Source organism: Hyposmocoma kahamanoa, unplaced genomic scaffold, assembly GCF_003589595.1.
Source record: "Hyposmocoma kahamanoa isolate Upper Pololo Valley unplaced genomic scaffold, ASM358959v1 202, whole genome shotgun sequence".
NCBI classification, from domain to species: Eukaryota; Metazoa; Arthropoda; class Insecta; order Lepidoptera; family Cosmopterigidae; genus Hyposmocoma; species Hyposmocoma kahamanoa.
This window is the reverse complement of record NW_020653726.1, coordinates 2,768,268-2,782,340: the sequence shown is the minus strand read 5'-3', so window position 1 is coordinate 2,782,340 and position 14,073 is coordinate 2,768,268. Positions and strand designations below refer to the sequence as shown.

General features: G+C 48.3%; 2 protein-coding genes across 2 annotated transcripts in view; both read left to right on the top strand.

Annotated features, from left to right (window-relative positions):
* The window catches only part of LOC113227207 (progestin and adipoQ receptor family member 3), a 56,433-nt gene that overhangs the window by 22,084 nt on the left and 20,276 nt on the right, over positions 1 to 14,073 (top strand). The window lies entirely within an intron of this gene.
* LOC113227208 lies at positions 2,469 to 6,578 on the top strand. The gene is made up of 2 exons (XM_026460101.1): positions 2,469 to 2,504; positions 5,314 to 6,578. The coding sequence occupies exon 2, from the start codon at positions 5,409 to 5,411 to the stop codon at positions 6,162 to 6,164; it is 756 nt and encodes a 251-aa protein (XP_026315886.1). The 5' UTR covers positions 2,469 to 2,504; positions 5,314 to 5,408; the 3' UTR covers positions 6,165 to 6,578.

The window sequence follows — 14,073 nt, the reverse complement described above, 5'->3', positions numbered from 1 at the left end:
GTTCGCGCCCATGTGATTTTAATATTGTAAATTTATTATTGTGATTTATTATTATAATTTGGTGTTGTTAATTTAGTTTAAGGTTTGGTAAATAAACGAGAGGGAGAGAGGGGTTTTGCTTGGAGTCTGTAGGGTTCTCCCGTCCCGCTCCTGCATTGGTGCCGTCCCGCTCGCACACTTGAATAGAATGCGAGCGGCACGGCGGGCCAGCGATGATATAAAAAGCGGAGCGTTGGGAGCGGAACGACATTCCAAAATTGACTGCACAAGACTCCGAAGGCGTTCCAAATCTCACCGCGATCCAAGCAAAACCAAGACCAAGAAGCTCAATTTACAACCAGGCGTTTTTTTCTCATAATCCGCCCCCACATTTTCTGGTCCTTCAGCAGCCGGATTACATCAAGAAAGAACAATGCCAGTTACCAGAAGCGCAAAATCGTACCCCGTGAATACCCAAGAATCCTCGTCCACTGCTCCAACCTGTTCGACGGGCACCGACACGATCACGGGGACTGAAAAGACCGCTACAACTTCAGAACACACGCGCTCCACGTACGCCACACGTACAACCGGTGCAACTGTGGAAACCGACGCGACGATCAGACAAATCGACGCTGCGCCGACTGCCACCTCGCCAGTCTCCCAACTAGTAGAGAGACCCGAAGCCGGCGCCACTACAAGCGAAGCACCACGGAGAATATGCTCTCCTAAATCTGTTCGATCTTTTCGATCCGGTTCTTCGAACAGTCGTCGTAAGAAGCTAGCGGAAGCGCAACAAGAATTATTGAAGCTGAAAATCGATTTATTATCTGCAAAGATCGCGGCAATGGAAGAGGAATCGGACGAAGACGATCCAGAGGAAGCCACGATCCGCGAGGAACGCACATCGGAGTGGATTCGCACAAGCACTATTGGGTTGAGAAGAGAAGAGCAGGAAGACTACACTGCCGCCACACGTACGAAGGAAGATATATTGAAGGGAAGACCTGCCGAATCACAGGCGCCGCCGCCGACGCGCGACGTCATTCGACAGGAAAAAATCTCCACGTACGCGGCACCTGCAACAGCTGGGACCAGGTGCCCCCCCACCAACTACGCGGGGGGAGCGCCCCCCTCTACATACGTCACGCACACAAGTGAGAGACAACAGCCGCAATACTATCGTAACAACGACGGCCACCTGGAACATAAGCCGCCGAGCGACATATGTTACGAAAAGTTAGCAACGGCGATCACTACTGCGGCACGAGCGACCCACTACTGCAAGACTTCAAGAATTACCCATATTCAACGGTTCGTCAAGCGACTGGCTGCCGTTCAAGACAGCCTATGAGGAATCTGCAGGACTGCTTACAGAACAAGAGAACCTGGCGAGGCTCCGGAGGAGCTTGAAAGGCACCGCTAGGGAAGCAGCTCAATGTTTATTCGTCGGAGCCACGTCCTCCAACGAAGTAATGAGCTTACTGACATCAAGGTTCGGTCGTTCGGACGCGCTCGCACTGGCCGAACTGAGTAAGCTACGCACCCTTCCACGTCTGGGCGAACATCCGAGAGACATCTGCAACTTCGCATCGAAGATCATCAACGTCACGGCCACATTGAAGGCGCTAAACAGACCGCATTATCTACACAATGCCGAGATAGTACGCGCCGTGGTTGAGAAGCTGCCTTCAGCATTGCGCTATCGATACTATGACTTTGCTGCGGAACAGCCAGAATACCAACCTGACCTAGTAACCCTGACCGAGTTCATGCAACGCACAGCTGCACGTTGTGGGAGCTACGCGCCCGTCGAGAACACACCTGTGGAAGACCGGCGGGAGCCAGCAGGCAGGAGACCCATGAAGAGCTGCCACACTCAAATAGCGAAGCCAGCCGCGCACGAACAAGTTACTACGTGTCCTATTTGCGACAAGACGGGTCATCATGCGGCGCAATGCGACGAAATGAAGACAGCAGATGTAGCCGCCAGGTGGGACATAGCACGCAAACATAGGCTATGTTTCCGCTGTTTACGGACACGCAAATTTCGCCATACGTGTAAAAACAAGAGGTGCGGCATCGACGGTTGCGAGTACATGCATCATTCACTGCTGCATGGCACTCCACCCTCATCAAAGGAGAAGAAAGAAGCTCCTGCATCATTTGTTGTGGCATCAGCAAAAGACAGAAGCAACACCACCGCGCTACTGAAGGTACTCCCTGTGCAAGTGAGGGGCCCCAAGGGTACGTGCAACGCACTCGCACTACTGGACGACGGGTCAACGTGCAGCCTGATTGAGGCGGCGCTAGCAAGAAGGATCGGCGCAGCGGGTACACCAGCACCCTTTTACATTGAGGGTGTAGCCGGCACGCGAATCAACGTTGGCGAATCGCAACAAGTACGCATTTCTCTGCGCGGGCGCGACACGAATGAGCATACAATAACAGCCCGCACCATGAACAACTTGAAGCTATCGCCGCAAGCAGTCCCACGTAACGTCATACGAGCTTGCCCCCACCTGCACGACTTAGAAGAGCATCTCATCTACGAAGAGGGATCACCTACGATACTGCTGGGTCAAGACAACTGGCATCTTTTACTCACACATGCCGTGCGACAAGGAGACCGACACCAACCGATCGCAACACTCACCGATCTAGGTTGGGTTCTACACGGCACTAAGAGATCGAATGAAAGAGTCAACACCCACAAAGTACTCCACGCTGTCGCCCCTGATGATGAAGAGTCCATGGAGCAGATGATGAGGGAACACTTCAGCCTCGAGTCATTGGCTGTCATACCGAGACGCAGCCACAACGACGACGAGCGACGAGCACTGCAACAACTAGAAGATAAAACCCGCCGTTTACCGGCGGGAGGCTTTGAAACCGGTCTTCTATGGCGTAACGAGCACGTTCGTCCACCTGACAGCTACGACGTGGCGTTAAGAAGATTGGAACTAGTTGAAAAGAAACTCGACCGCGACGAGGTACTGAAAAAGAGATACGAAAAACAGTTACAATCACTGTTCGACAACGACTACGCAGAAATAGCGCCACCCCATAAGAACCCGAAGACTTGGTATTTACCCCATTTCGCCGTCATCAATCCACAGAAGCCAGAGAAGCTCAGATTGGTCCACGACGCCGCTGCCAAAGCCAAAGGAGTCAGCCTGAACGACATGCTACTACCAGGCCCGGACTTAATACAATCCCTGCCCGGCGTGTTGATGAAGTTCCGTCAGCGACCAGTAGCGGTAGCAGCCGACATCAGAGACATGTTTCTTCGTGTGACCATACGAGAGGAAGATAGAGACATGCAACGCTTCCTGTGGAGAGGAGACGACCGAGATCGCCAACCGACCGAGTACCGTATGAAGAGTGTCATTCGGCGCCACATCATCTCCCTGTACTGCTATCTACGTAAAGGACAAGAACGCGGAACACTTTCGTGCTCAGTACCCCGAGGCGACAGCGGCAATCATCGACAACCATTACGTCGACGACTACCTAGCGAGTTTTGACGACGAAGGAGCGGCCGTACGCATATCCACACAAGTTGCGTACATACACAGCCGCGCGAACTACTTCCTGCAACGTTGGGCATCAAACTCGCGCCGAGTACTAAGCACGCTATCACCGGGGTCGAAAGGCGACATACTACAACTGGACAGCACGAAAGTACTGGGCATGGTGTGGCAACCAGAGGAAGACACCCTGTCTTTCAACATCAACACTCACAAAACACCGGCGGAAGTATACAACGGGGCAAGAACACCAACTAAAAGGGAGGCGCTACGCACTACGATGTCCATATTTGATCCATTGGGCATCGCCACTCCAGTCACCATACAAGCGAAGCGCATCATACAAGACACGTGGCGCTCAGGCATCGATTGGGACACCCCGTTAGAAGCGCCCGAAGCGGACGCCTGGAGCAGATGGCTGGAAGATGTACGACGACTCGCCAAGATAAAAGTACCGCGCTGCTATATGAAACTTAGTCACGCGCGCGGCATCCAGTTACACACATTCGTGGACGCAAGTTCAACGGCATACGCGGCCGTCACCTATTGGCGTGTAGAAGACGAAGATGGCAACATACACGTCTCACTCATCATCGGCAAGGGGAAAGTAGCTCCGTTGAAGGTGATCTCCATACCACGACTAGAGCTGCAAGCTGCCGTGCTGGGTTGCCGTCTTACACAGACCGTCGTCGACGAGCATCAATTTAAACCGACAAGCCGCTACTACTGGACAGATTCCCGCACTGTGCTGACCTGGATACGCAACGGACCGCGAGTTTATAAACCGTTCGTAGCGCATAGAGTGGCGGAGATCGCTGAACACACTAAAACGAAAGAATGGAGATGGATACCCACCAAAATGAACGTCGCAGACGACGCCACCCGCGACGTGCCACACGACTTCGACTCTAATCATCGATGGTACAGGGGGCCGGACTTTCTATATATGTCGGAAGAAAATTGGCCTCAAGAGGAAGTCACGGACGTCAACGTCACGGATGAAGAACGGGTCCACCTCACCACAGGCGTCGGCGCGCGACTGAAGGAAGCTCTACCCGAAGTAACTCGTTTCTCAAGTTGGATACGCCTCATGCGGACCACAGCGCGCGTACTACAGTTCATAGACAGGCTGCGGACGCGCACACAACGATGCGCCGCTTTAAGGAAGAGAACGAGGAAAAATGCCGACGCCGACCCTACTTGGCGAAAAAATGATACAGAAAGCAAGAAGACGAATACTTCCGAGGCTGTGCGTGGAAAGCAAGTTTTACACAAATTTAAAACGATCGACGCATCATATCTACGCCACGCCGAGTCGCTGTGGATACGAGCACAACAGGAAGAGGCGTTCACCGAGGAAATCAACGCCCTCAAGAGGGGGACCCCTTTTCCCCCTCTAGCCGCCTTATGAAATTATCAACGCTACTCGACGGCGAAGGCATAATACGACTACGATCGCGTATAGCGGCCGCGGGTGATATCACTGAGCAACAACGGTCACCAGCCGTGCTTGATGGAGACCACCCGTGGGTGCGACTGTATATCGCCTGGATACACAAACAGACGCACCACGGAGGCTTCGGCATCACCACCAGCGAGGTACGACAGCACTACTGGCTCCTACGACTACGCAACGCTGTGCGAAGCGAACTGAAACGTTGCCGAGTGTGCCGCATCATGAGAGCCACGCCTCCACAACCCTCGACTGGAAACCATCCGCCCAGCCGCCTCGCTCACCATCAACGCCCGTTCACATACACCGGGCTGGATTTCTTCGGCCCACTCCAAGTCACAGTAGGCCGCACACGACAAAAAAGATACGGAGCGATCTTCACCTGCCTAACCACGAGAGCGGTCCACGTCGAGGTCGCCGGAGATCTGAGCACCGACTCCGCCATCATGGCACTCCGTCGCTTCATATCGCGACGCGGATGCCCGACGGAGCTGTGGTCTGACCAGGGAACCAATCTCCGCGGCGCGGACGCCGAGCTACAGAGGGCAGCACTAGAAGCTATACAGGAAGACGCCAGTATCCGGTTCATCAAGTGGAGATACATACCGCCGAGCGCACCGTTCATGGGAGGAGCATGGGAGCGTCTGGTACGAAGCATCAAAACAGCTCTGTACACCGTACTGCACGAACGCGCCCCGAAAGAAGAGGTCCTGCACACTCTATTGGTCGAGGCAGAGCACACTCTCAACAGCCGCCCTCTCACCCATGTATCCACTGCTCCAGAAGACGAGAACCCCCTGACTCCGAACCACTTCCTACTGGGGGGTCCCTCACGAGTACCACTGCCTGGTGCCTTCACGGACACTGACATCGACGGGCGCAAGATCTGGCGGACCAGCCAACGACTGGCCGACATGTTCTGGTCACGCTGGATAAGAGAATACCTCCCTGATCTCCAGCACAGACGAACTCCGAGAGCCACCAACGGCGCGCTACAACTGGGAGACTTGGTGTTCATAGCCGACGGGACGCTACCACGCAACACCTGGCCCCGCGGCATCATTGTGGCTACATACCCAGGCCCCGACGGAGAAATAAGGGCGGTCGACGTGCGGACAAACAGAGGAGTTCTGCGCCGTCCTACAAAGAAGCTGGTAATCATTGAAACGGGAGGCAACGAGACAACGAAGCGCGAACCCTAGGACTTTCCAGCTACAAGCTGCGGCGGGAGAATATGTTCAGGACGAAAACGTGTTCGCGCCCATGTGATTTTAATATTGTAAATTTATTATTGTGATTTATTATTATAATTTGGTGTTGTTAATTTAGTTTAAGGTTTGGTAAATAAACGAGAGGGAGAGAGGGGTTTTGCTTGGAGTCTGTAGGGTTCTCCCGTCCCGCTCCTGCATTGGTGCCGTCCCGCTCGCACACTTGAATAGAATGCGAGCGGCACGGCGGGCCAGCGATGATATAAAAAGCGGAGCGTTGGGAGCGGAACGACATTCCAAAATTGACTGCACAAGACTCCGAAGGCGTTCCAAATCTCACCGCGATCCAAGCAAAACCAAGACCAAGAAGCTCAATTTACAACCAGGCGTTTTTTTCTCATAATCCGCCCCCACAATAATTATATGAAAAGATTTTAGAGTTCGAAACTTGAGCGTTGGTAGTATGCTGTAAGGTTCGAAATAACGTATAAATACGTGTAAAAAAATTATTGTATGTAAAGTTTATTCGCTTGAGCTCTTTTGTATTATACGATTCAGGCGTTTCTGCCGAGTATAACCTATATACCTAATTGTAAAGTATTTTTCTTAAACAACACGAGGAAATAATAAGACAACGAATGAAAGGAAGTACGTATGCCTGAAAAAAATAAAAAATGACACAATACATTTACATCAAAGTACTTATTTGCAAAGGAAAGTGCATCCTCACTGATTTGGCTAGTTTTGACTTAAACCAATAAATACCAAAATTACCGACCTTTTATAATATCTAGTACACACTTGACACTTTGGACCTTTCTTATAGCGGTATAGAGTTGAATTTAAATCTTAAGAGTTAAGCCTGGCGTGCTCTTCACACCGAACCTACATTTCAAGCAATGCGTTCATATATAATCGTTCTTTTAATTTTTATTTACTTCATTACTTGTACTACTTTTTACTTAAATATGATTTGTTTTTACTTGTTTTTTTTCCAGTGTCATTTCTTACCTATTAGTGGTCTTATATTAATTGCTATTAGTGTTTTTCATCAACCGCAAATTGACCGACAAACCTACAAACTGCCAGTTCATTTTTTATTTTTTGTATATTTATTTATTTATTATGTTTCTACGTCGTCTAGTGCAGATACTTCTTTTTTTTTTATTAAAGCTCTTCAACGAAGTCGTCGACCCGAATTATATTTATAGGTGTCATGAATAGTAATCAAGTTTTCTTAGCAACGTTTACTTGTTGAGAACCATAGATGAGAATTGTTATATACTCGAAAACCGGTTGCTCGTCTGTCACTGGGATTGGAGTTGACGTCACAAAATGACCGAGATATCCGGTTATTTCATATACAGTATTTTATAATAGCAACGCAATAAAAAATGTCAACTTCCTATACAAAATTGTATACCGTTTGACGAAATATGAGCGACTAGTTTTTTTTGTTATTGTGAATAATTACAAATGTACATAGCTAACAAAAGTTTATGTCTTCAACTTGGCATAAGACTCTCCAAATAATCGCGCGTTACCGGACAACCTGTATAAACTTCCGCGCCTTTCTTACACCTTGACGGTGAATGAACACATAGTGATGGTTTTCAAATCTGAATTCCCCAACCTGATTGTAGTATAAAGTAGAACCTGAAGTAGATTATTTTCTCTTTATTTCTATATCTCCTTAATCTAAGGGATGATCCTTGCCTTTTTTTGTGTTTGTTTATCGTGTGTTTATATGGCTTCAATAAATCATATTGAAATGGAGCAATGGAAATCTGTGGCAGATATCTTACTCCCAGAAACTAGAATTATAATTATAGTATTATAGAATTATAAATATTACTACGGCCAGGTGGGTAAAAAGAATACTTGGGGTAGATGGGTTTGAAGCCTTCACTCATAATCTAAAGAGTTTAGCACTATAGTCTCTCAATTGATAACAAACAAACAGATTAGTTTAAACGATTTTGAAGAGATGTCGCTACGATTCTCCAAATTCAAATGACGAAAAAAAAAACACACCGTTGTGAAATCTTGAGAACATGAGGTATACCTTTATAAGAAATACGATGACTGTTCCTCTTAAGTCGCGTTCCCATTATGTTGTGAAGACAGATAGTCATGCAGTTTAAAGTGTCGTGTGGCTTGTATATTTAAATGAAGTTGTTACCATAGAGTACAACACGATTAACTGTCGTTGACGTCTTTTTTGACGTTACTACGACAGACTGTCAAGACAATGGGAAGAGCTAGAACGACTGTCGTCCGACGATAAACTAAACGTCACGATAAAAATGTGACGACAGATCATCGCAGCTGCTATTGTCGTCACGTTTTATTTATCGTTGTCTCAAATCTGTAAACAACAAGGCGACTGCCGTGAAACTATAAATTATCGTCACGACCCAATGGGAACAGCAAGGCATGACTGTCGTTCAACGATAAAAAAGTACATTAGTTTTGATTATTGTGACCCTCCCTTCCGACCCTTAAGATGTACGATAAGGGCACTTAAACCCGTGCTTGCACAGGAAATTTCTCAGTTCAAGTTCTGACACCAGATTAGCCAGTGTACAGGGTTGTCACAGACCGTTGTCATTGACTTCAACCGGTTCTCAAGAGGCTAGTGCCTCGGGTGAGCGACACAGTCATGACAGATAGTTGTGATATGGGAACATGCTAATCGCGACCGTCGTCCAACTATAAATAAAACGTTATGACATAATGGGAACGCGACCTTACCCAATCTTTTGGGTGAAGAGAAACTTTAGCACAATTTGCAAGTTTTTTTTAATGAAGCGTAATAATTGTTAAAACATGTAAAACTTATAAACAACGAGAAGTTTAGTGTGGTAACCTATCACAAAGTCGAATTTTTTTTGTCCAAAATAACGTTTGTTCGAATTTTCATTACACCGAAAATCGAATTATAACGAAACAGTTGTTCTTTCAGGATATGTTGAATGTTTCTCGCAAAGACACGATTAGATTCGGTTAGGTTACATTAAGTTAGGTTTAAAAGAAAAAAAAAAACATTTTTCTCTGAAAATTACTTTCGAAGTTATGAAATTTCGACCAAACGTTATTTCTGGAAAATGTTATTTCGCAGTAGTCCGAAATATAGGTAACCGTTTAGTGTACTTTAAAATTCTTTTATGACTTTATCTGTACTCTCTAGAGCTCAAAATATTTGACAAAAAATAAAGTATGTTCATCTTAACTCGCCTGATAATATTTCAAATTTTGATATAAATCCATTAAAAGTTACTTTCCTTTCTAAAAAAAGTTATACATAAACTTTTTCATAAAAAAAACCGACCTCAAAAGTTGGTGGAATTTCATCTACTATATACCAAGTTTTATTGAAATCGGTTACCGGAAAGTGTGCGAAACCGAATTCTTCCTCTTAGAGATGGAATAATTCCTTCGAATTTGAAAAAGAATGGGACTAAACACTGAGATGCCTTCTTTCCAACAAAAAAGAATCATCAAAATCGGTTCACAAATGCCTATCGCGTAACTAGTGTTAGGTCATGGAAAAATTTCCAGTTTGAGAAAGTCATATTTAAACAATAATAATATTTTTCGGATATTTATTATTATTATACAAATACAAAAATATCCTCCTTTTTTGAAGTCGGTTAAAAATACGTAAATTACTTTATACAACTAATGTATTCTAGACACGTGTATAGCTATTAGTAAACACGTAATATTTTACATTAAATAGTAGGTATATGTATATCCTCATAGAGAGTGGTTTATACTGATTGTGAAATCTTCGAAACTAAAATACTATCGTCATTTGGAAACTTTGTTTTATTAACATAACGTTCATAATCGAAACTTGTAACCTGACACTGAGGTTTGTGTCTTCGAATAATTATTTCTCTTCTCCGTATTATTGTAGACCACACTTTATTAAAGAGAACCCTTTTTTTTTTTTTGTTAATCCGGGGGAATCTGCTTACAGATACCCCGGCCCCGCGGGGGCAGAGCCGGGGTTATGTGGGACTGGGCTGACCCTGAAGGGGAGCAGCCCGACCGCACTAAACCCCCGGAGTGTTTCTCCTCTCCGCTGTAGGTGGGTGGGGGTACGGGTACGCTGTTGCACTCGTCCGCGCCCCCACCAGCGGCTGGTCGCGCCCTGCGCAGCCCCTCCCCGAGAAGGGAGACGCATCGGTCCCCCGAATCCGAATGTGAGGCTCGCCGAACACCAGACGAGCCTTCCATCCCGGGCCCCTTTATGCTGGGCAGCGAACTCCCCCGAGTCCGCTACCCAGGGGCCACGGGGGGCCAGGACAGCATCCACTCAACTGTGAAGTTCAGTGGCTGCTCCCCCAGCCCCCGCGGCGGATCTGATGACAGGCTCCGCCGCAACACCTAACGCGCTTCCGCGCGGACTCTCCGAAGAGAGTCCCTTGGAGCGCCCACCACGGGCCAACCGCCCACATTCGGCCGCGGAGGATAGGACGAGGGGCAACGACACACCGACACATCTCTTCCCCCGCGGCCCCGCCGCCACTGCATCGTCGAAAGCGGTGCAGCCCCGCCAGAGTCGCGGAGGACAGGACGGGCGGCAACGACATACCGACACGTCTCTCCCCCCGCGACCCTCCTCCTCGCGCATCCGCGCGGTCCCGCTGACCAGACGAGGCCCGCGCGGAACGCCCTCCTCCTCAGGCCAGCCTACCACCATCGGCCGGCCCCGTGTGTTCCTCTTAGCTTCACCGTGGGATGAAATCGACCACGGCTACTAGAGCCCCCCCCGCCACGACAAGGCGGGAACCCCTTCGGGGGGGATTAAAGAGAACCTTATGTTAACCCTCCTATCCCTTAATATCATGGAAGTAGCACTTTTTTTTCAAAAGCAACAAAATTTTAATAAAAACCCCCGTCGCCAGCATAACCTGACCCTCTTTCAACCTAATTTTTGAGTATACAGAAATAGTCCATTGTATAAATATTCGTCTATGATAAAATTTCGATTTAATTAAAAAATATAAAAAAAAGTTACACCTTTAAAATATTTTTGTTGACACAGTACATACTGTACACCCCGAAACGGTGCACGACAGGAGCCTTCCCGCACGACGTACCATTCCTTTCCTGTACATCTGGTACATCGTGAGGTTGGGATTGTTGAATCGGCGAGTACCCTAAGCTGATTGGCAAATCCTTTCAGCACGATGGCAAATGTTTATTGCGTGTATACCATCGACACGATAAGAAGACTATACTCCCTGACATAATATAACACTACAGCCCATACCCGCAACCAGTCTTTTTTATTTATGCCATTGTACCTACGTCATAAGCTTGTTTATAATGTACTGTCAACAGCACAATGTATAATAGTTTCAAAGAATTTTCGTCTTTCACTTCCTACATGATTGTTCGGTTCTAGCTATTGCTGTATAAGCCTTACAGCATATATGACTGGAGGCATCATCGATAGGCAATCCCCTCTGTCAAGGTACAAGCACAAAACAACTATCGCCTAATAAACACTACTTTCAATTCAATGTTTTGTCATTTCTATTATCGAATTCACCGCGTCAAGTGCTCCACGAAACATGTCGTCTTGCGCTATACAAACTTGCAAAAAAATCTCTGCTGCATCCAGCCTAGCCAAGGGTGGAATTATATTCCATACGTAAGCCAATTAATTACATTAATTACTAATTTTCTTTTGTATTTGTATCTTGTATCTGTAACTTGCATCACGATATTTTTATAATATTTACATGGTATTTATACTGATCTAATTATTTGTTGGTTCATAATTAGAATTTAGAAATAAAAGCGAACTACAATGTATAGCATAGTCGCCAGTCTCTACAAAACGGGGATCGCGCATGATTTTGTTCGTAAAGTACGTCGTGTGTCGTGATTTGAATGACGGAGACAGTTAGTGGAACGGAGGTACAACCTATGTAATTTTGGAATGTCGTTTTTTCGTAAAAAGTTACGGTGATACTGTTTGACGGCTGATCATGTGATTTTGTCATCGTGACGTTATTTACCACCCACCTCTACTGACTGCGTGTGCAGTGAACACGTTCAACGCTCGCGTTTGGCTGCAGTCATGTAGTGTAGACACGTGCTTTCCTTCATTGACGGCGTACTGTTAGTGGCAGATAATAAATTCATAATCAGAGAGTACGGACATGAGTGACTTCCGTGGTCGAGTAGCTTGCACACATCATGATTTATGGTGTCGCCATCTCTGAGATCTCGGATTCGATCTTCGGCCGGGTAAAAAAGTAGAAAAACTAACTTTTCTATATTGGTTCGTGTCTGAATGTTGGTGGTACCGTCGTTGTTTCCTATTTCCATAACACAAGTGCTTTAGATACTTTCTTTGGAGTCGGAGCAACGTGAAAATAAGATGGAGGATTTCAATACTGTTACATTAATTTAATTTATTTATTTCGTAACTATACAGATAACAGCATGTAGTTGAATGAATCGACGGTCGATCATCTGATAGTAATATTCGTTTTATTCGAATATCCGTTAAATTTGCTATTCGGATCGTGCAGTCGCCACGAATCGGATAGTTTGAATATTTCCAATAATACGTAAACAGTTTTAAAGTTTTTATTCCAGTTGTAAAGTTACTCGAGCTGAGTCAGGTGGCGCGGTGGCAGCGGTGGTCGAGCTACCTCACCGGGAGGAAGATCTCCTTCCTTGACCGGAACGGGGAGATGAGGGAGCGGAGCATGTGCCGTGGGGTTCACAGGGCTCGGTTCTGGGCCCGCTATTGTGGAACCTCGGGTACGACCACGTGCTCCGATAATCTCTCCCCGTTGGACTGGGTGTAATCAGCTATGCAGATGACACTCTAGTCTACGCCCGGGGGCGGGATTGGGGGAAGCGTCGCGACTGGCCACTGAGGGAAGCGCCCTAGTGGTCAGCCGCATTGGGGAGCTGGGGCTCAAGGTCGCCTTCGACAAAACAGATGTCATAGCATTCTATGGCCTCCGTCGAGGGCCTCCGCCCGGCTCCTGGGTGGAGGTGGGAGGAAGGAGGGTCGGGGTGAGCCCTCATATAAAGTATCTTGGGCTCACCCTGGACAGCCGGTGGAACTTCAAAGAGCACTTCCACCGGCTGTCGCCGCGACTCGTGTCCGCCGCGGCGGCGCTTCCCAGCTCCCTATGTCGTCGGCTATATGCTGGCGTCTTATGGAGCATGGCCCTCTACGGGGCGCCAATCTGGGAGGAGGCCCTCACTACCAGACTGCGGCCGCTTCTGCGCAGGCCGCGGAAGCTAATGGCGGTGAGGGCGATTCGGGCATACAGGACGGTTTCCGGAGCGACGGCATGCGCCCTGTCTGGATCCGCACCCTGGGAGCTCGAGGCGTCCGTCCTCGAGCAGACCTACAAGTGCCGTGCGGAAGCCAGGGCACGTGGAGAGCGCCCCACACTAGAAGAGCTAGTGGGGGTGCGGCGTGCCGCCAAGACCGCCGTCCGGCGGGTTGGGAGGAGGCCCTCCGATCGGCCAGATGCGGGGAGCGCACCGTCCAGGCGCTGCTCCCTGTACTGGCCGACTGGAGGAAGAGGAGGCACGGGTCCCTCACCTACCGTCTTGTGCAGGTACTTACCGGACACGGCTGTTTCGGTGACTATCTGCACAAGATCGCACGGAGAGGGTGACCCCGGAGTGTCACGAGCGCGGCGCTGCTACAGACACGGCGAGGCACACCTTGGAGGTGTGCCCGACCTGGAACCAGCAGCGCCGGGATCTCGTGGAGGTGGTGGGATGAGACCTCTCACTGCTCAGCATAGTTAGAGCCATGCTGGGAAGCGAGAGGTCATGGCAGGCGATGGTCTCCTTCTGCGAGACGGCCGAACGGGTCCGCGAAGACAGCGCCCTCTCGGACACCATT